Raw genomic sequence first — 20,417 nt, 5'->3', positions numbered from 1 at the left:
TGATGCAGAGGTCTAGCCCGGGACCAGGGTTCGAATTCCCCGCCTCGGCGGGTCTTGAACTCAAAAATTCCACGGACCTGATAATTCTCGCCTCGGTGCCTATTCCAATCATGGAGTCCCACTCTGCAACTCTGGGCAAAAGCTTGCTTAATCTCCACAACGGCCCCCACAACGCTAAGGATGCCTGGCCTCCACCTTGGGGGTGCCCAGGAGTGGACACCTCACAGGGAAAGCCAGGATGGGTTTCACAGCGGTATTCGTACAAGCGCCTTGAGACCCTTGCGGGTGAGTAGTGCGCTATACAAGTATCAATTTACATTTTTTTTACATTTTTAGCTTGAGTCTGGTCATCTTCTGTGTTCACGGTAGCGGCACTCAAAGTTTTTAGAGTTTAGACCTTTCCCCTTTAAGAAACACAGCCAGTGTCTTGAGCCAGCCCATTTAATACCGTCACGGTCACGTGACCGCTTTTGAACACTTCAGCTTCCGTGGTGTGCCTTTACGGCAACATTCGGCCAAGGACGCGTTACGAGCAGGTTCGCAAGAGGGCTCCCGTCAAATTTGAAGTAAGTGTTGAGTCACATCTATCAGATAGTTTAAGTGCTACGTGCTTGGATATTGTGGAATGAACTGTCCGATATCCCATAAGCGGCGCAGGTTCAATATGCCCCTTTACCTGTATCATTGTCTTGCAGGGTGATCAGCTTAGGCACTCATTCCCACATGTGCTGATCCCAAGAATAGGGAGTCGCTATAAAAAGAGGTGCCATGTGGGTTTGATGACCTGCACCACAGGGAGCCTCGAGCGCTCTTTCTTCTCTCTTTTCTTCTTTCCAACTTTCGGCATCACCAGCAAATTTTGTGGTGATTATACATTTTTTCGGCAAGTAGATTAACAACATTGCAATACTAAGAGAACGAGGCACTATGAAGGAATAATGTTACGATGACGAACAAGTAACACTACTCTATATTCTGTTTTACGCTTCTATAGGATAAATTTGGCGTGAAGGTTACCCCCGCTGGGAGCCCATAGAAGCGGGACATCATTTGTCTACAAGTAAGGCTTTTCAGCAATTATAACACGTTTTTCCATACTGAGGTGGCTGTTCCACTTTGGATACGGCAAATACTTGATTAACCATACCAACCTAGTAGACAGGACCATAACAACGGTATCTCTGTCCTAGTGAACTTAATTAAGACTGGAATTTTTGTCATGTTTAATGCATGCTTACAAGCCAACCATGCATGATAGATTGTGCAATTGCTATAATTCACTATTGCACCATAATTTAAATATGTTCAACTCACACTGCCTAAACAGGGCACCATACGGGGTTTTAAGGGTGAAAGATGTATGAGCGAGAACCCACGGTTGCAAGCGGAAGCTTGAGCTTGCACTCATTGCGTGGGGAGCGATGGATTAACATTTATGTTGCCGTGTGCTGCATATCTTTTATCTCTTCACAGGGTATTGGACGCTGGGAAACTCCAGGATTGTGCACTAAACCGTGAGTTAGTTCCAACAGCTAATTCAATCCAGAGATCAGGGTACGCCTTAGCGTGTGTATACCGCCTGGGGTCATTCTCTGGTCCTGATGAAAGCTCGGTAGAACAAGCCACTTTGAGCAGAAACATGTCGACCTTTTGTTCACACTAAGGACACTATTGGTTCAATTTTGTGACCTTTTGGCGTCCGCCTCACTTGTTTTTAACGAACGCAAGCTGGTCTCCTAATAAAAAGCCTTTTTGGGACACAGACTGCTTTCTTTTAACACCTTCACTTCTCACTATTCACAACACAAAAACCTGCTCCGCTGTAACATCAGGCGTTGTAGCATACTGGGCAGACATTCGGTCTACTCGGTGGGAACCCCATGATCAAGCATGTCACCGACCAGGTCGGTGAGTGAGGGTTCTTCATACTAAACAAGAATTGTCCCCTCATTAACCCTTTCCTAACCCCATTTTCTCTTTGGTGAGTGTAACTTTTTATTTCACCTGGGTTCACACCCATGAACACTCTTTTGTTGTTTAAGTATATTTAGAAGGAGTTGAAGAGTGATACTTTACGCTATCTCTCTCTTTGTTGAAGCGTATGTGCTTTTCGTATTTGATTGGTGGTGTATTTAGACACTCAGGTGCAAGACATAGTGAAAGACCAGTACAACTGACTGACCAGTACAGATGTACTGATATGGAAAAGGACTGATCGAGTTGAAGAGTATCAGCTGCTGACACAAACAAAAATGGGAAGTACTTTATTACCACTGAGTTCTAAACTTGAATTGAATGTTTAATTTGACAGAGGTATGACAGAGTGATGTGTTTTACACACCGAGGTATTATTTGAGAAACTAAGGCAATTTGATAGTAAGGTCCACGGAACATTTAAGTGTTTAACTATCTGCAGCTCTTCCATGACAATGTCAGAAAAATGGAAGGGATAGTGAAACAAACATCTGGGACACCATACTTATGGAATTAAAAAGATATTGATGACAGAACTCCATAAATGTTTAACTCAAGATGCTTTTGTAGGAGTAGCCTGACCGTAATATATGCAACAACAGACAAAATATCTATAGCCTATGTCCCTATATGTAACATAATGAGCAAACATTACATTGGCCAATATTATTCATATACATACATTGATGGAATTCATTGATTATTGTTCTATTATATTGTTGCCCTAACCCTGAATAGGGATTATGGCTAGCATGGAGACTAGCAGGACTTTGTACGGTGAGAAGACTATCATTAATGACCAGTTCAGATACTTAATGTTTATTGTTTAATGGCATGGACAACAATATCATTGTAAAGGGATAATTTTATATCCTTGAACCAAACTAATGTACTGTTTCTTCCTATTCAAAGATGAATACAACAATATTAAAAAGGTGTTTCACTGTCATCCACTGTGGACTTGCTTTTCTTTTATTCGATTTTGCTTTCTAAATACCTTTTAATGTTCCGTTTTTTCTGAGTCGGTTTCAACAGTTTACTGTGGCTGTGTTGTGTGTTATCTCTCGTCTCGCAGGACTTTCGCTGTGTCACTTTGAAATCTCTCCGTAAAAGCATTCGCAAACATGAATGTATCCTTCTTACAGCCACCTTACACAAGAGCGTCACGATTGTCTCTGAGAAGTTACACAGGTATTCCATGTTACTTTCTATTCCTCTCTAACCCAACTCCTTCACGAGTCCATCATGCTGGGATTAGTACTCACCCTGGGTGGCCAGGCAAATGCTGATGTCTTTTTGGCTGCGAAGCTTCGGTGGACTCCTTCAAGTTCTCTAGGTAGATTCTGAAATCTGGCAGCTTGGCCTCTTCCTCTTCAGTGGGGGGTCCAGGATCTGTGTAAGCTACAGATAAAAAAAAATAGTTCACCTTTGAAACTTGTGCGCATTACTTTGTGCATCTTTCCAAATCACACTAATTCATTTAAAAGGGTTTCTTGGGTGAGAACGTTAATGTATATGTGTAGACCAGGCTAAGGAAACAGATGGCAATACTTGAATCAGGGCCACAAAATTCAAACAGCATGGAAGGCAATAAAACAAATGCTGCTGACACATTTTGTTGTAAAGAGAATAACTTCACACGACCGCATAGTGTCCATTCAAATGGTGAATCAGGGTGGATTGATTATTAAATGCAGATAACAATGTAAAGAGGGAGGGCTTCACAGTGTTAGATGTCACGGTGAAACCATGGACCCGCTTGCCACACGCTTCAAAGCACATCCAGCAGATTACAGATATTGGCAAGGATGTGCCTGCTCGATACCAGAAGGTTCAGTTTGATAACACCTGTACCAATGCAAGCAGAGCCACTGGAACTCAGTGCATGATTAGCCAATGAGGAGTCTGGTGGAAGTCAAAACGTTCCAGACGACAGAGGTTGTTAAGGAAAATGGTGGCCGACATGAGGGAGAAATTGACGAGACTACAAACACAGACCCCTAGCAGGCACAATGTAACTTTAAAAGTAGAAAAAAGCTAATCTGTACTGTTTCCAGTATGTGGTAGGACAGTTAAAACACGTCACAGAAGGCTTTCAATACCTGGGTATATTTATGTCTCCTTGTCCTAAGACCTCATGGGCACACAACATTAACCCACTTCTGCCCGGCCTTCGCGATGAGACTTCCATATGGTCTATTTATTTATTTATTGAAAGTTTTGTATAGCGCGAACAAGACCCGTGGGTATCAGAGCGCTTCACATAGAAGTAGGATAAGTATCAACATGATGTTAACCATCAGACAACAAATAGTTATGAGATAGATAATTATATGGCTATAGTTAGTGCTTATATAACTACTATACATCCACTCAGGTTACTATACTTTCCACTCAGGTTAGTCGATTATAATACGAATTCACTATACAGCATAGTTTATGTCATTTGTCCTTTTCGTCGTACATATGAGGTAGCGGTTATATAGTTTACTATGTGAGGTAACTGTATGAGTTCATTTGACATGAGGTAGCAATTGGTATATATTTTAGTTACAAAGGAGAGTCTTCAGTTTTAAACCAATGTTTATCTTTCATCTAATTCACGTCAGTCCTTCCCTTTCTGATGAGGTAGTATTTAGTTTGAGGATAGAATTGGATCCCATAGTGAACCATAACCTAGTCTATATGAGGTATTTACTCATTAAGAAGCTCTTCACTTCACGCTTAAATGTTAAGGTATTAGGAATGCTTGGAGGGAGTGAGTTCCAGATTCTGGGGGCAGCTCCTGTGAACGCTCTGTCATAAGTTTTTTTCTTTCTGAATATGGCTGGACGCAGCACCAGTTCTTTGGCATTTCTAGCCGGTCTGCTGCCTCCAGATAGCTCAATTTTCTTAGATAGGTATCCAGGAGTCTTGTGATGGAGTGCTCTGTGGGTGATACATGCTATCTTTAGACAATAGGGAAATGGCGAAAGGAACTAGACACGTGAAAAGATATCTGGTGCTGGGTTGCACTCAAAAACACAGGAAAATATGGACTCGCTGGGCTTCATACAGGGGCATAGACCTTCCCCCTCTTCCTTCGCAAACCCAATGAGTGACAGCTTCCTTGGAATGTCATGGGCTGTAGGTGAGTAGGATCTGTTACCCCCCTTTTTGCTGGTGTTTCACTGTTTTTCGACTTTAGTGTGGCTGGGGCCCTGCTAACCAGTACCCTAGCCTAGCCACTTCCTCTCTAAATTGATTGCATGTACATTAGGTACACTCCAGATTGGTTACTGGGTTACCCTTGTGAGTCCCTAGTATATGGTACCTTAGGTACTAAGGGCATAGGTACCCCAGAGGTCTACCAGGGGCTGAAGCATGTATTATGCCATCCCTGGGAAGCCTTCCAAAATGGCACCACAGGTCTGCTACTGCAGCCTGGGTAAGGTGGTGCATGCACCCCTTACTAAGATATAGGTTACCTATATCTACCTTTAATCACTGACATATATAAATCTATAAGTCATTGCTATGGCAGGCCTTGTCAATCCTGAAGGCAGAGTGCTTGGTTTTGTGTAAGAGGGTGCCAATGCATGAGCAGGACCCCTCTGCAGCTTTCGGAAAAACTTCCCTGTAGCTGTTCTGTGATGCAGCCAGACCATATACTCTTAAGTGCATTATAACCTCGCGGTTAATGCTAACTTTGGAATGGTTGTATGGAAACATGTCGTGTTTGGTGTCATACACTTTGGAATCCTACCCCCCCCGCCAGTCCTGGTGGCGGGGGTAGAATTCCACCTTTCTAGAGGGAGAAGACATGTACACACTTACCTAACCGGTAATAGTTTAACAGAGCCCCAGCATCACAAAATGTATGCTGCAGTCACAGACACAAGTCTGACGTCCTGCTGCTGGACGAAACTCTGGCAGGGGTGACCTCGACAATAGGTTTCCTGTCACAGGGAGGTGTAACCACCTCCCAGACAGGCTTTAGTGTATTGGGGCTGGGTGGGTGCATTCAGAGAATGCTTTTCAGACAATGCTGGGGGCACACTTGGTGTCCCTGTGCATATCCCAGTTCAAACCGGTTACAGAGGCACTCTGCCCCTGCTCTGGCGCGAAACTGGACAAAGGGAAAGGGTTGTAACCATCCCCCTCCCGGGAACCACCCAAGTCCAACCCCCTATCTTAGTATAAGGTACAGGAACCCAGTCCTTAGGACTTTAGATTACCCCGGTCGAAACTCTGCAACATATATCCTAGAACTTCGACATTCTATTTCGACTAGAAGATGAAAGAATCTCCCTTGGGGTCAAGGAGTGATTCCCCTGTTCAAACAGGCACCAAAGAAGCATCTTGCCGGTCTGCATTTTCAGGCTCCCGCTGGATCCTGACGGATTTGCGACTCAGGACACGGACTTCCAGACTTCTCAGAGGCCGACACGAGATCCCAGCAAAGCTGAGACACGCTGCCCTCACGAGTGACATGGGACCGGAACTCCTGGACACTGAGCACATTTGCAAGTGCATCGACTTCCTGAGCTTTCCCAAAGTTGTGCATTGGCTACTTATAGTCCAGGCCCGAGCACCATTTGCACCGAAGAATGTGGGCCTACACTCCATGAGTGTTCCGTGGGCCCGCTCCTAGCATTTCCGCTCGAGGCTCCTTCGCGATCCCTGGTCCGTCGACTGGTGAGTCCCCACAAAGGTAACTCCTCTGTTCCTTGGGCTTTCCTGGTTGCTCCAGACGTGCCCTGACTCCCCTCCAAAGGGTGAGTCCCTTAGACCTTGCTGGTCTGCACAGTAGCCAATCTTTGCTTTCTGCGTGGGTTGCTGTTGCCAAGGCTTGTTGGGTCCCATCCGGAATCCGACACTTCAGCACTCAATATACTCTGTCCCCTCTGCTTTCAGGTACTTCAGATCTTCGATCTACCCTTGGATCCACCTGGAAGCTTTCGACTTGGTCGCCAGCAGCACTTTGCAGCAGATCGCCATTGAAAACGACGACGAAACCTGCCACCAAAAGACACCTATGCACCCGGCTTCCCTGGGTGAGGTAACTCGATTACTCCGGTGCTCCCGTGGGTATTGACTCTAGAACTGCCTAGTTCTAAAGGTGTTTGCTCCAAGTCCTCTTCTAAGTGGCCTTTATCTGTAAGTTTCCAACCGCGACTTTCCCCATAGAAGTTAATGGTGATTTGCAGCAGTGTTTAGACACTGCACGCGTCCCCGTGGGTCCCCTGTGTCACTACCATGGGTGGTTCCTTGATGGCCCCAGCGGTTCTACAGGCTCTAGGCCTTGTATCTATGTCAGTCGTGGTTCTTATACCACTTTCTTAGTATATGGTTTGTGACGCCCCTAGGGCTAATTGCTAGACTAGAGGGATGTGTATAGAATAAATACATATATTTGATATATATACCTGGTGTAGTTCTCCTTTCATTTGGTCATTCATGAGATTATAGATTGGTAAAACAAGCAGCTTTACATTCCTTCAAGACTTAGCCTGAAGGCTGCTCTCCACAGCTACCACTAGGATAGCTTTCTACATAGGTTCTCTTTAAACCTACAATCAATAAGGATTGTTTGGACCGGTGCAAGGTACCCACTAGAATAGTGGACAGCATATGCCAGGCCAACTTCTCACATGGGCCATAATGTATGACATATTGTATTGTTTCTCTAAATATACATCTGTATCTAAATTTGCTTGCCACGGTGGGTGGGGTGGGAAGTCAGCGTAAAGTTCTGGTTTTCTTTTTTGTTCTATATACAAACTATACCAGATGCTATTACCATGTTTGGTAACTCATCAACTTGCCTTAAATTGGAATTTGTGCGGCAATTTGGCCAGTGGTACCATAAAAACTCAATAAAAAATGTTTAAAAAAACAAAAGTAGAAAAAAGTCACGAGTAATGTTTGCCAAACATTAAAAATATATATATCTGTGCTGTTCGCCAGACAGAACAAGATTAACATCGTATCTCCCAGCCACACTAATAAACGTGCATCATGCTGAAAATGACCGCACACTAGAGGTTTTACTGAACACCCACCTTGATTAACAAAGCTCCTGATTTCATTCAGCATTTTACAAAACCAGACTCTTGAAAACTAGTTACGATTGTTTAAGGCATTTATTTTTTTCAACGTTTACTTTTATTGTTTTTCGCTTCAACTATACGTAACGGCAAAATCAGTACAGCAACTGGTGCTTCAGATGGATTATCATTTTTTGTAAACTGCTACTATATGTCCACATTAGTCACTTTGTTATGTTTATCACTATCTATTCAACAGTGTTGCCACAAACATTGTCTATTCCCAGCTGCCCAGATTTTATAGATAACACCTAGTCAGCAAACAGTAGATGAAAGGTGGGGTGGGTTGTCCTAGTGTTTCATGTTGCATTCTAGCCTGAGTTCTCCTCTCTGTCGCTCAAGTATTCGCTAAGTGGAGCTCATCTGCCTCTTGGTTTAGACGTGGCTGGTTGTACTGTGGTGTAAACTTGGCAATGGAGTGACTGATAGTGGTGACCCGAGCTTTTACTGGGCGTCCGAATCTACACATCCACACAGTGCATTTAGGAAGTAAAAACAGCAGAGCGATAAGCATTTGAGTTGTGTCACGTAGTTCGTCTCAAACATTTCCCGATTGGGTTATTAGAAAGAGGAGCCAGGACTCTCACCCATGATGTCGTATTGTACATTCATTACTTTACTCCAATATAGCCGCAACTTGGGCAAGTCCACACTAGATGAAGAAATCAGCCTGTGGGCTATGTCATCTAGGACACCAGCGACTACGCTTTTGATAAAAACGAATGTGTGCAGCATGTCTGCTGACATATTGTACAGCCGATGTTAATATTAAATGTGTAGCACTCTTTCTTTGTGGTAGAGAGAAATGAGCATTGTCCGCGAGCAACAGTGCCAGCATTAATCTGTAATTTCCTCCGACTGGCCCCTCTGCCTCGCTTCTAGTAACTGAATTAAGGGCATGCTGTATAATTAGCAACACGCCTTCTCGTGTCCTGTTATTCCTATCAGGTAGGTTAATGGTTCAAATTCCAAAGATTCTGAGGGGTGCCTTCTTAAAGTAAACAAATACTGCAGTTTAGAAGTGCTATTATGCCAGCCATGGAAGGTGGTAACCTTGTCCATCTGACGCTGAGTGGAGGGGTTGTCTGACACTGGACCATAATTATCTGTGAGTGAAATCACAGGGTGTGAGTGAAATTGATGTATTTTAACCCCTGCGTATGTAACTTACTTAGTACACCATCTAAGGTGTCTTGTGATGTCGGCCAGTGGAACATTTCAGATTTGCCAAAATGAATGCACACACCAGAATATGTACTATATTTTATAATCTCTCTGGTCACGGACACAGGTTTGTCTCTGGTTTCATGATAAAAGTAATACATTAATCACATGGATTTAAGTAAGTGACCTCTATGAGTAGGGAGTTAACACAGTTTAAATGCCAATGGTTCAATCTCAATGGAGAAAAGAAATTGGGAATGTGGAACTTCTATAGTGTGTTTGCTTATGACAAAAGGATGAGACATTTACAAGTTATTCTTATTCTGGAAGTGGGGTTTACTTATAGCAGAGCGATCAGCAACAGAAAATAGGCTTCCATCGAACGACTATTCCATAGAATCAAATGCTCCTCACGAAGCAGGGCTCAGCAGCCACTGCAAATGGCTCATTTATTTTGAACTCCATGTGCTGCTCCTTTTTCTGGGCCTTAGGGCAGTAAACCAGACTTACACTATCCTAGGCTGAGCACGATGAAGAGGTGAGACGGTACAGAGGTACCTCCAGCTAAACAGTGGTGGAGCCTGTGGCAATAATTGGGAAAACAATGGGTGCATCTTCCCGTGATACAGGGCAGGAGATAAAATGATTCTTACGTTGTAGAGACCTACCAGTGGCCCACGTCTGCCTTGAGAGAGGGGGGTGGTTTGGGCTCTGGCGGGGTGTGCTGCCAGAGAAGACCAGAGGGGAGGATACCCCTGTTTGGCAGTGGGAGACAACAGCTGAACTGGGGTTGGCGGGTGGTCACTAGCCCGACCAACGATAAAGCATGAGGCCAGAGTGTGTCAGGTAGCACCTGCGGAAGGAGCAGCCAAAGACAAAATTTCCAAGAGTGTTTCAGTTGTAAAGAGATAAAGGCATTCCTTGATACATAAAATGGCACAAAAGCAATCATAAAATAGACAAGATGAAGACACTTTTTAGTTGCACAGCAGATTAAGCAAGGTGCTGAAGTCAGAAGAGGACACAAGTCACTTCAGTGAGGACCTGGTAGAAGAATAAAATGGCATGATGGAAGAATTTGATTCAATACTGAAAAAGTTGAACAAGCTGGAGAAGGCCTTTGCCTTGGTGGAAGCCCAAATGGAAGGAGGAACAGATGGTGATAGAGTTAGAGGCTTTCAGAAGGTAGTTAGGCCCAATAAGGTAACTCTCAGATGGATCAGTGAGCCACCACCAACCAGCGAAACCCCACAGACCCATTAAACGAGCCCGCTGGTACACACTGGAACCTAGCGCAGCAGAACAGAGGTGTAAATAACTGGAAAGAAGATGGCAAACCAGCAAGAACGACACCGATCAAGTGCCTACAAATCGGCCGTCAATGACTACGACCACCAGCTAAAAGTCACAAAAATGAATGGCCCTAACACACCAGATCGAAACCAGACCCAACCAAAGCAAGGAACTCTTCACCATTGTCAGAGTTCACCTGCCCGTCAGCCACAGAAAACTTCATCCCCCTCACAGAAACTCTGAGGCTCCCTCGCCAACCAATTCCACAACAAGATAGCAATCATCTACAGAAACTTCAATCCCCAACCCTCTGACCTCTTCTGCAACCCATCAACCACAACCACCCACTCACTGGATAGGAACAACGCAATTCACCAACAACCACCGTACTGATGAACGCCATCCACTCAGGAGCACCCACCGACCCATGCCCCACCAACTCTTCAACCTCGGAAACAACTATATCAGCCACCAGCTCCCCATGATCCTCATCGCCTCCTTAACTAAAGCCACTTTTACCGATGCATGGAAGCACACGTTAGACCCCTCCTCAAGAAACCTTCAGCAGACCCCAGAGATCTCCAGAACCACCGTCCAATCTCACCCCTCTTGCTACCCTCCAACGTCCTGGAAAAGCCATCAACCTCCAACTCACTGATCATCTGAAAAGAAACAAATTGCGGGACACATCCCAATCAGGTTTCAGATCCAATCAAAGCACAGACAGCCCTGATTGCAGCAACTGAAGACACCAGAGCACTACTCGACAGAGGAGAATCAGCTGCCTTCATCCTCCTGGATCTCTCCGCAGCTTTTGACACCATCTCCCAACACATACTCATCAATTGTCTACACCAGATTGGAATTGCAGATGAAGCACTCTGATGGATGGCTCGTAAAAATGTAGGTTAAGGGTGAAAGCAATACATTTCTCAATATACTCCTCAGCTGCCTCTCGGGAGCCCCTTCCACACTATATTCAAATCGTCAATATAGCACGCCCAAAGGGCCAAGCACCCCACACATCAATCATTCTCCTCCACCCAGGACACATGCTTCTCCCACCAGTCTACTAATAATTTTGCATAGCTACGGGCGAAGCACATGCCCGTGGTGGTCACTTGCATCTGCTGGTACAACTGTCCAGCAAAGAGAACCATGTTGTGATTCAAGCAGAAGAAAATCAATTCCAAAATCAATGTATTATACTCTTGGTACTTAAGCAGGAGAGTTTCAGAAATAATTTTACTGCCATCAAACCCTAGGGTTACATATCCTTGTTTTATTCTAGTGAAGTACAACAGCGCTAGGGGAAGGAGGGAAGCGGTGTGTGTGTATGTATGTATATATATATATCCAAACAAAGCGATCCTTCCGCATTCGGAGCGCTCCACAGTGTGTGCTCGCCCCAAGGCTGGATCAAAGCCCAAAATTCAATTAAAGTCACAAATTGGGCAGCACAACCGGATACTTTCAAGAAGCTTTATTGCTCAACACACAACACCCCACCGACGCGTTTCAGCCTCACGGCTTTTCTCAGAAAAGCCGTGAGGCTGAAACGCGTTGGTGGGGTGTTGTGTGTTGAGCAATAAAGCTTCTTGAAAGTATCCGGTTGTGCTGCCCAATTTGTGACTTTAAATATATATATATATATATATATATATATATATATATATATATATATATATATATATATATATTCACTGAAAAAACCATAGGTTATAGACCATATATAGTTAGGAATTAGCATTTACAAAACCTTATTTTACTCACACAAAACCATTGAAATTCCATATATAGTTAGTTGCACTAACTATATATCGCGCACTTGCAATCCACTGCTGATGATGTCACATATTACATCATTCATGACATGGTCAGTGACATTTAAATAACAAAAGAGAGAGTGAGGGAATTTTTCACTTATCAATGTGAGTTGAGAACTCCTGGTCCCCGGAATTAATTACAAAAACAATGGAGGAGTATCCACTCAAAACAGAGAGAACAAAAAAGAGGTTTCTCTGGATATGGGCTTATGTGCTCAATTCAACACCATGTGCCTCAACCTGTTTTAGGATAATACATATCCTTATAGAAGACCCCTCACTCACCAACCTAGTTGGTGACATGCTTCATCATCGGGGTCCCACCCCATAGGCCGAGTGCCTATAGGGTGTGCTGCGACACCTGATTACAGTGGAGCTGGTTCGTTTTTCTTTTATGTGTTCAGGGCGATCAAACAAGTGATTTTAAAAAAGGGCCAACACTACTCACTACAAGTATTTATTCTTGAGTGCTTGAACCCTAATTAAAAAAGTGTTGCACCTAGGCCTAATTAGGTAGGCTTCGGTGGTATGATTAGTGTTTGATCAAAATAGCTAAGTGTGCTATGTGAGATGTGATAGATGCTATAGGTTAAAAAGGTCTACATGTTTCAACCATTGTATTATTCATTGGTTTTCGTCAGGACCATGATATTGAACTGGGTGGTCCACACACGCTAAGGTGCGTCCTGCCCTAGTCCAAATTGGAGTGCACAAATTGTGGACTCGTGTAAAATTAGTGCGTTTCTTTTGTTCAAAGAAAAAACCTGTAAAAACAGGGAAACAAAAACAAAAAACAGGAAGGGGTCACATACAGGGGTTGACAATACATATGTGCCACATTTAACATATATAGCCATACTGAGTCAATAGATGATGATAAACCTAAGTTGTGAAACAGAGGGATCCATCTAGTTGTGCTACAGTGCTACAGTGCTTTTACTGGACTGTGGCTGGTCGCTACTCGAATGGTGCCAAAGAAGTGGTGTCGACCTAGTTTTGGCATCTCTGAATAGCGAGTGAAAAATAATGGCGGCGTATTATGAGTGAGTGATCTTTATTTGGTGTTCACGAAGTGAACGGCTGCTGAGATTTGTGAGCAGTCGTGACGTCGCTGTTTGTGAGTTGCGACTGGTATAATGTTTTTGCTTACGCTTCCTTGCGGTATTGCCGCTTCATGGGCACCTGCACTTCCAAGACGGCAAGAGTCCGTCTCCTTAAAATCGATACGTAGCAAAGGAGAAAAAGAGAAAAGGTTGCCCGATTTTAGTTTCCTGGCAGTATTTTGCATATAGCATCGCCAGCTGGCTTTTTTTCAACTGGGAGGAAAAAGTTGTTTCCTTCTTTTAAACGATCACGCATTACTTACTTGCAGCTTCTGATCATCAGGCGGTAAACCTACTTGGTTCCGGCTGGCGGTGCCCCGAGGAGTAACCGGTGATGTCTGTGGCTACCGGTAAAGTAAAGTTTAGAGCGCTTCCTGGTTGGGCGTGGCCACGTCACGTGGTGTGATCACGTGAGTCGCCATTAGCCAATCAGGGTATCTCAGAGGGAGGCGCTCCCGAGTGATGTCAGCGGTCTCAGCAGAAACGACGGGGACAAGGCTTTTGTTTACGTTTCTATGGAGACCAATCACGTTCATATTGCGATCGATTTTTAAGCATTTCGAAGGGGGTTTGCATTTCCAAAACCAGTTAAGGATATATTTACAACGGATCAGCGGGCAGAATCAGAATTCTTAATCAACCATATTGAATGTATAGTTTTATAGTCTTTGTTTTTGCTGGGTGTTACAAAAATTCATGGACACATCATGAAATTACTTGTATTTGGACAGGTATTCATGTTATTACACTGTTCCACGGGATATTATCGTTCAAGCCTGACTTGTGGGAAGATAATCTGTAGACCCATCTTTGCTCTTTTTCAAAAAGTCGTTGGGTCAGGTTCGCTCCTGGCTTGACTTGCTCGATAATGGTCCATTCTAGGTCATCTGGTGTATGGTGTAGAGCCTGTACACCAGTATCCCTCAGGATGCAACACTGGATGTACTAAGTCGAGCTCTTGAAAAGGAAGAGTGGACGTCCAGAACCCCCAGAGAGTTCATCTTGGAATGTGCCAGATTGGCTCTCAAAAGAAATTATTTTGAGTTTGAAGACCAGATCTTCTTACAGACAGGTGGGACATCTATGGGCAGTTCTTTTGCTCCGAGCATAGCGGGATTATATGTATATGATTTCGAAGAGAAATACATCCTCGGTCAAACAAACCCCTACAGCTCAAATATCCTGATATGGCGCAGATACATCGATGATGTGCTGACCATATGGAAAGGTACTGAGGACTCTTTAAACTCTTTCTTTAACTGGATCAACACCTCTGATGAACATCTACGCTTCACCTATGAAAAAAGTCCAGATACACTTGTGTTTCTTGATGTAACAATCACGAAAAAAGAAGGGAAACTAACAACTGTCACTCACCACAAACCAACTGCCAAAAATAATCTGCTACGATTCGAAAGCTTCCACCCAAGACCTTTACGTGAGAACCTACCATATGGCCAATATCTGAGGTTCCGTAGGAACTGCAGTGAACTTGCAGATTACAAGAATCAAGCAGAGGACCTCACCAAAAAACTGCAAAAGCGGGGATATCCGACTAAGATTCTCCAAAAAAGCCAAAAACGTGCACGGAATCAACCACGTTCAGGTCTATTGGAACAGACGAATAAAACAGCAGGAGAAATACCCCTGACATGTGTTACTACTTATAACACTATTTCCAATGACGTCTCCCGAATAATCAGAAAACACTGGAACATTCTGAATACTGGCAATTTGAGGTGGGAAAAACCCTTGTTTTCTTTTAAAAGAGCACAGAGCATAAAGGACAGAGTGGTCAACACAAGACCAAAAAAGACAACCCCAGAAAGAGAAACACAAACAACTCTATGGGATTTACCAAGAGTGACAGGCCACTATAAATGTGGGACTTGTAGCGTCTGCCCTTACACGAAGAACACCAAAACATTGCAGTTGGAACCTAACAAAACCTGGACTATCAGAAGTCAGACTAACTGCAACAGTGAGAATGTTGTCTACATGCTTACATGCCCGTGTGACCTAAGATACGTGGGCATGACGAGCCGGGAGATAAAACTCTGGATAGGCGAGCATAGAAGCACTATTAGGTGCAAAAAGACCAATACAAGACTCACTGAACATTTTCTTTCAAAAGGCCATACACCAGATGACCTAGAATGGACCATTATCGAGCAAGTCAAGCCAGGAGCGAACCTGACCCAACGACTTTTTGAAAAAGAGCAAAGATGGGTCTACAGATTATCTTCCCACAAGTCAGGCTTGAACGATAATATCCCGTGGAACAGTGTAATAACATGAATACCTGTCCAAATACAAGTAATTTCATGATGTGTCCATGAATTTTTGTAACACCCAGCAAAAACAAAGACTATAAAACTATACATTCAATATGGTTGATTAAGAATTCTGATTCTGCCCGCTGATCCGTTGTAAATATATCCTTAACTGGTTTTGGAAATGCAAACCCCCTTCGAAATGCTTAAAAATCGATCGCAATATGAACGTGATTGGTCTCCATAGAAACGTAAACAAAAGCCTTGTCCCCGTCGTTTCTGCTGAGACCGCTGACATCACTCGGGAGCGCCTCCCTCTGAGATACCCTGATTGGCTAATGGCGACTCACGTGATCACACCACGTGACGTGGCCACGCCCAACCAGGAAGCGCTCTAAACTTTACTTTACCGGTAGCCACAGACATCACCGGTTACTCCTCGGGGCACCGCCAGCCGGAACCAAGTAGGTTTACCGCCTGATGATCAGAAGCTGCAAGTAAGTAATGCGTGATCGTTTAAAAGAAGGAAACAAGTTTTTCCTCCCAGTTGAAAAAAAGCCTGCTGGCGATGCTATATGCAAAATACTGCCAGGAAACTAAAATCGGGCAACCTTTTCTCTTTTTCTCCTTTGCTACGTATCGATTTTAAGGAGACGGACTCTTGCCGTCTTGGAAGTGCAGGTGCCCATGAAGCGGCAATACCGCAAGGAAGCGTAAGCAAAAACATTATACCAGTCGCAACTCACAAACAGCGACGTCACGACTGCTCACAAATCTCAGCAGCTGTTCACTTCGTGAACACCAAATAAAGATCACTCACTATACGCCGCCATTATTTTTCACTCGCTATTCAGAGATGCCAAAACTAGGTCGACACCACTTCTTTGGCACCATTCGAGTAGCGACCAGCCACAGTCCAGTAAAAGCACTGTAGCACTGTAGCACAACTAGATGGATCCCTCTGTTTCACAACTTAGGTTTATCATCATCTATTGACTCAGTATGGCTATATATGTTAATGTGGCACATATGTATTGTCAACCCCTGTATGTGACCCCTTCCTGTTTTTTGTTTTTGTTTCCCTGTTTTTACAGGTTTTTTCTTTGAACAAAAGAAACGCACTAATTTTACACGAGTCCACAATTTGTGCACTCCAATTTGGACTAGGGCAGGACGCACCTTAGCGTGTGTGGACCACCCAGTTCAATATCATGGTCCTGACGAAAACCAATGAATAATACAATGGTTGAAACATGTAGACCTTTTTAACCTATAGCATCTATCACATCTCACATAGCACACTTAGCTATTTTTATCAAACACTAATCATACCACCGAAGCCTACCTAATTAGGCATAGGTGCAACACTTTTTTAATTAGGGTTCAAGCACTCAAGAATAAATACTTGTAGTGAGTAGTGTTGGCCCTTTTTTAAAATCACTTGTTTGATCGCCCTGAACACATAAAAGAAAAACGAACCAGCTCCACTGTAATCAGGTGTCGCAGCACACCCTATAGGCACTCGGCCTATGGGGTGGGACCCCGATGATGAAGCATGTCACCAACTAGGTTGGTGAGTGAGGGGTCTTCTATAAGGATATGTATTATCCTAAAACAGGTTGAGGCACATGGTGTTGAATTGAGCACATAAGCCCATATCCAGAGAAACCTCTTTTTTGTTCTCTCTGTTTTGAGTGGATACTCCTCCATTGTTTTTGTAATGGTCAGTGACATCACTGATGACATCTCAAATGACATCACTGATGACATCACTGAGGACATCTCATTTGACATTACTGATCACATCACTGATGACATCATTCATGTGATGATACGATGCTCTTATGCACAGTTATTTATATATGTCAACTCTCACATGTACTGTGTTTTACATATGTACTTACTTTGACATGTAGCACTGAGATATCCATTCACTCACCAATACACTCATGCACACAGTCAACCGCCCATACAGCTGTTTCCACATGCACTTTTGAACCCATACATCTAGTGAATCAACTGCTCACACATCTATGCACAGAGTCATACACCTCCCAGACACCCACACACACACTCAGTCTCCCATACAAATACTTGGGCAACCAATCAATAACCCATAGAGTTAGTCATATAGCTAATGATCAACACATGCATCAGATTACAGAACAACAGACACAATGATGCACAATTTAAAACAGTTTAGTCACTAACCCATGCACTCAGTGAGACACATTTAATCACTCACTTATACAGTCAGTCATGCACCTACTAAATCCTTCATCCAGACACTTATACATCCACTCATTCTTCAATATGTAAGACATATTTTAACTTTACAGAAACATACAGTCACTGGATGTTGTCATCAGTGATGTCATTTGAGATGTCATCAGTGATGTCATCAGTGATGTCACTGACCATGTCATGAATGATGTAATATGTGACATCATCAGCAGTGGATTGCAAGTGCGCGATATATAGTTAGTGCAACTAACTATATATGGAATTTCAATGGTTTTGTGTGAGTAAAATAAGGTTTTGTAAATGCTAATTCCTAACTATATATGGTCTATAACCTATGTTTTTTCAGTGAATTTCAATGGTTTTGTAAATGCTAATTCCTAACTATATATGGTCTATAACCTATGGTTTTTTCAGTGAATTTCATAGGTTTTTTAATAGCAAATGTTTATAATAATAAATTTTAAAGCGAATTTTATATTGTGTAATTATGTCATTTATTTTTTTTAATTCTTTTTGGTGCGCTCCCGGGGCGCGGACTGGTGAACGCACAGGTAAGCGCAATCTTGCGGCGCGCCCCGGGGCGCGTACTGATGAGCGTCCCGATAGCGCTATTGCCGCGAACGAAAACAACATCGTGACGTATTGCGTAGCCGCCACGCCTTGCGTCATAAGACACGTATCGCGTAGCCGCGAGATGCGTCTTATGACGCACCGCGTAAGCGCACCCGGAAGCGCATGCGATCGCGCAACGTAAGCGCCCCGATGCGCTTATGAAACACGCCCCGGGACGCGCCCTGGGGCGCGTAGCGTAAGCGCGTCAAACCATGTGACTTTAAAATAACACTTTTCATTGGTTCAGAACTTTTTTTTTCTCCAAATTGTGTGAAACCCACCCATTTCTCTCACTATTGCTTTGTACTTGGAGAGAGCAAGAGCTGTTCTGTGTACTGTCTTCATCTCCTACTTTCCTGATCTACAGCAATGGCTGCAAGAGAGTCATCCAGCAGTGATTCCGACGGATTTTTAGATGAGGACCCTCCTCAGCAGAAGAAAAAAGACCATTTCATCTGGAAATTCTATGACATCCCTGAAGGACAAAAAAAAGTCAATGCTCCCAAAGTAACCTGCAAAATATGTGGTAGTACTTTATCCAGAGGCAATCCTCTGAAAAAATATAGTTTTGGAAATGCCAATTTAATCAGGCATGTCAAAAGAAGACACCCAAACAACTTTGCCAGGGAGAGTGTCAGAGAGCTGGCACGGAAATTACCCACAGATGGCGGCAGCACCTCCACTGGTGGAGCAACACCTTCGGGACCACCCCGTGGAAGAATGGTCCCTAACATATAGCCGGTGTTTGCAGGCATCAAATTTCTGTGCACGGAGTGTGACGAACTGCTCTGCTATGGGGAGCAGAGTGTTGAACTCATTGCCATAAAGAAACAGCAACACCGCTGCACTGCCAGTCCCTAAATTTTCACATTTTTTTGCTCCTGTTGAGCAGTTTTGGAATCCCTGTTTTTGTTTTTCCCCTGACAAAAATCCAAAAAAAATATAAAATCGTTTTAAAAAGTCTAAAAAAATATTAAACAACAAAAACCAAAAAAAGTTCTTTTCAGAACTACCTCCAATTTATAAAAAAATGCTATTTTTTAAAAAAAAAGTCTGTCATCTTTTATCTCCATGGTACGCTCCCCCGTACGCTCCCCGGTGCGCGTACCGGGCGCTCCCCCCCCCGCGAAAATCGGGTTTTGTTTTTTTTACCCGCGGGACCCTTTTATGGCCCCCACATCAAAACTAGGGGGTCAGGGGGGTGTACCCTGCCCCCTTTTGCTCATTTCCCCCTTTGATTTTTGCCACCTCTGGTGTCTCAATCCTACCGAGACACAAGATGGCGGCCGCTGCGGACTGTTTCGAATGTTTACAGACACCCAAGAACCAATCAGCTTGCCGTGCGCAAGTCGCGTGGCGCGCCCGGAGCGCTCCCTGGTACGCGCACCGGGCGCGGCTCTAGATATATATCTTTTTTTAAACCTAATTTACTCAAAATTCACAGGAGCACATATCTTGAGACCTAGCAAAGGCACATCGGGCAAACAATATCTACAATTTTGCCAAGTTTCGTGGAAATCCATTCAGCCGTTCGAGCTAAAAGTGAGTCCAACCGCCCTATGGAAAAATGAATGGGAAAAACACGTTTTGGGACCCCCATTTTTTCTCGGCCCCCCCTTGACAAAACCCCCCCAAATTTTCAGGGGCTGCTCAGAAACAAAATGTTCTATTTTCCTGAAAATTTCATCCAATTCCGTCCACAAACGCCAAAGTTATTAGACATAGAATTTTCAAAAATCCCATAGAGAAAAAATCCTAACTATATATACCTACTGGCGACCGCCAGTAGGTAATATATATATATATATATATCAATCAAGAAAAATAAAGCCTTGTCAG

The 20,417-nt window shown here is 43.7% G+C and overlaps 1 protein-coding gene across 6 annotated transcripts in view; it reads right to left on the bottom strand.

The window, feature by feature from the left end:
* POLG (DNA polymerase gamma, catalytic subunit) overlaps window positions 1–20,417 on the bottom strand; it is a 575,771-nt gene that overhangs the window by 273,782 nt on the left and 281,572 nt on the right. For all 6 annotated transcript variants that reach the window (XM_078683205.1, XM_078683206.1, XM_078683203.1 and 3 more), the window contains exon 9: window positions 3,240–3,375. In XM_078683205.1, the coding sequence (XP_078539331.1) occupies window positions 3,240–3,375 (136 nt within the window). The remainder of the gene's footprint in view (window positions 1–3,239; window positions 3,376–20,417) is intronic.

Source organism: Lissotriton helveticus, chromosome 3_1, assembly GCF_964261635.1.
Source record: "Lissotriton helveticus chromosome 3_1, aLisHel1.1, whole genome shotgun sequence".
Lineage (NCBI taxonomy): Eukaryota > Metazoa > Chordata > Amphibia > Caudata > Salamandridae > Lissotriton > Lissotriton helveticus.
Note: the sequence above shows the minus strand (reverse complement) of the source record. Positions and strands in the feature narration are given on the sequence as shown.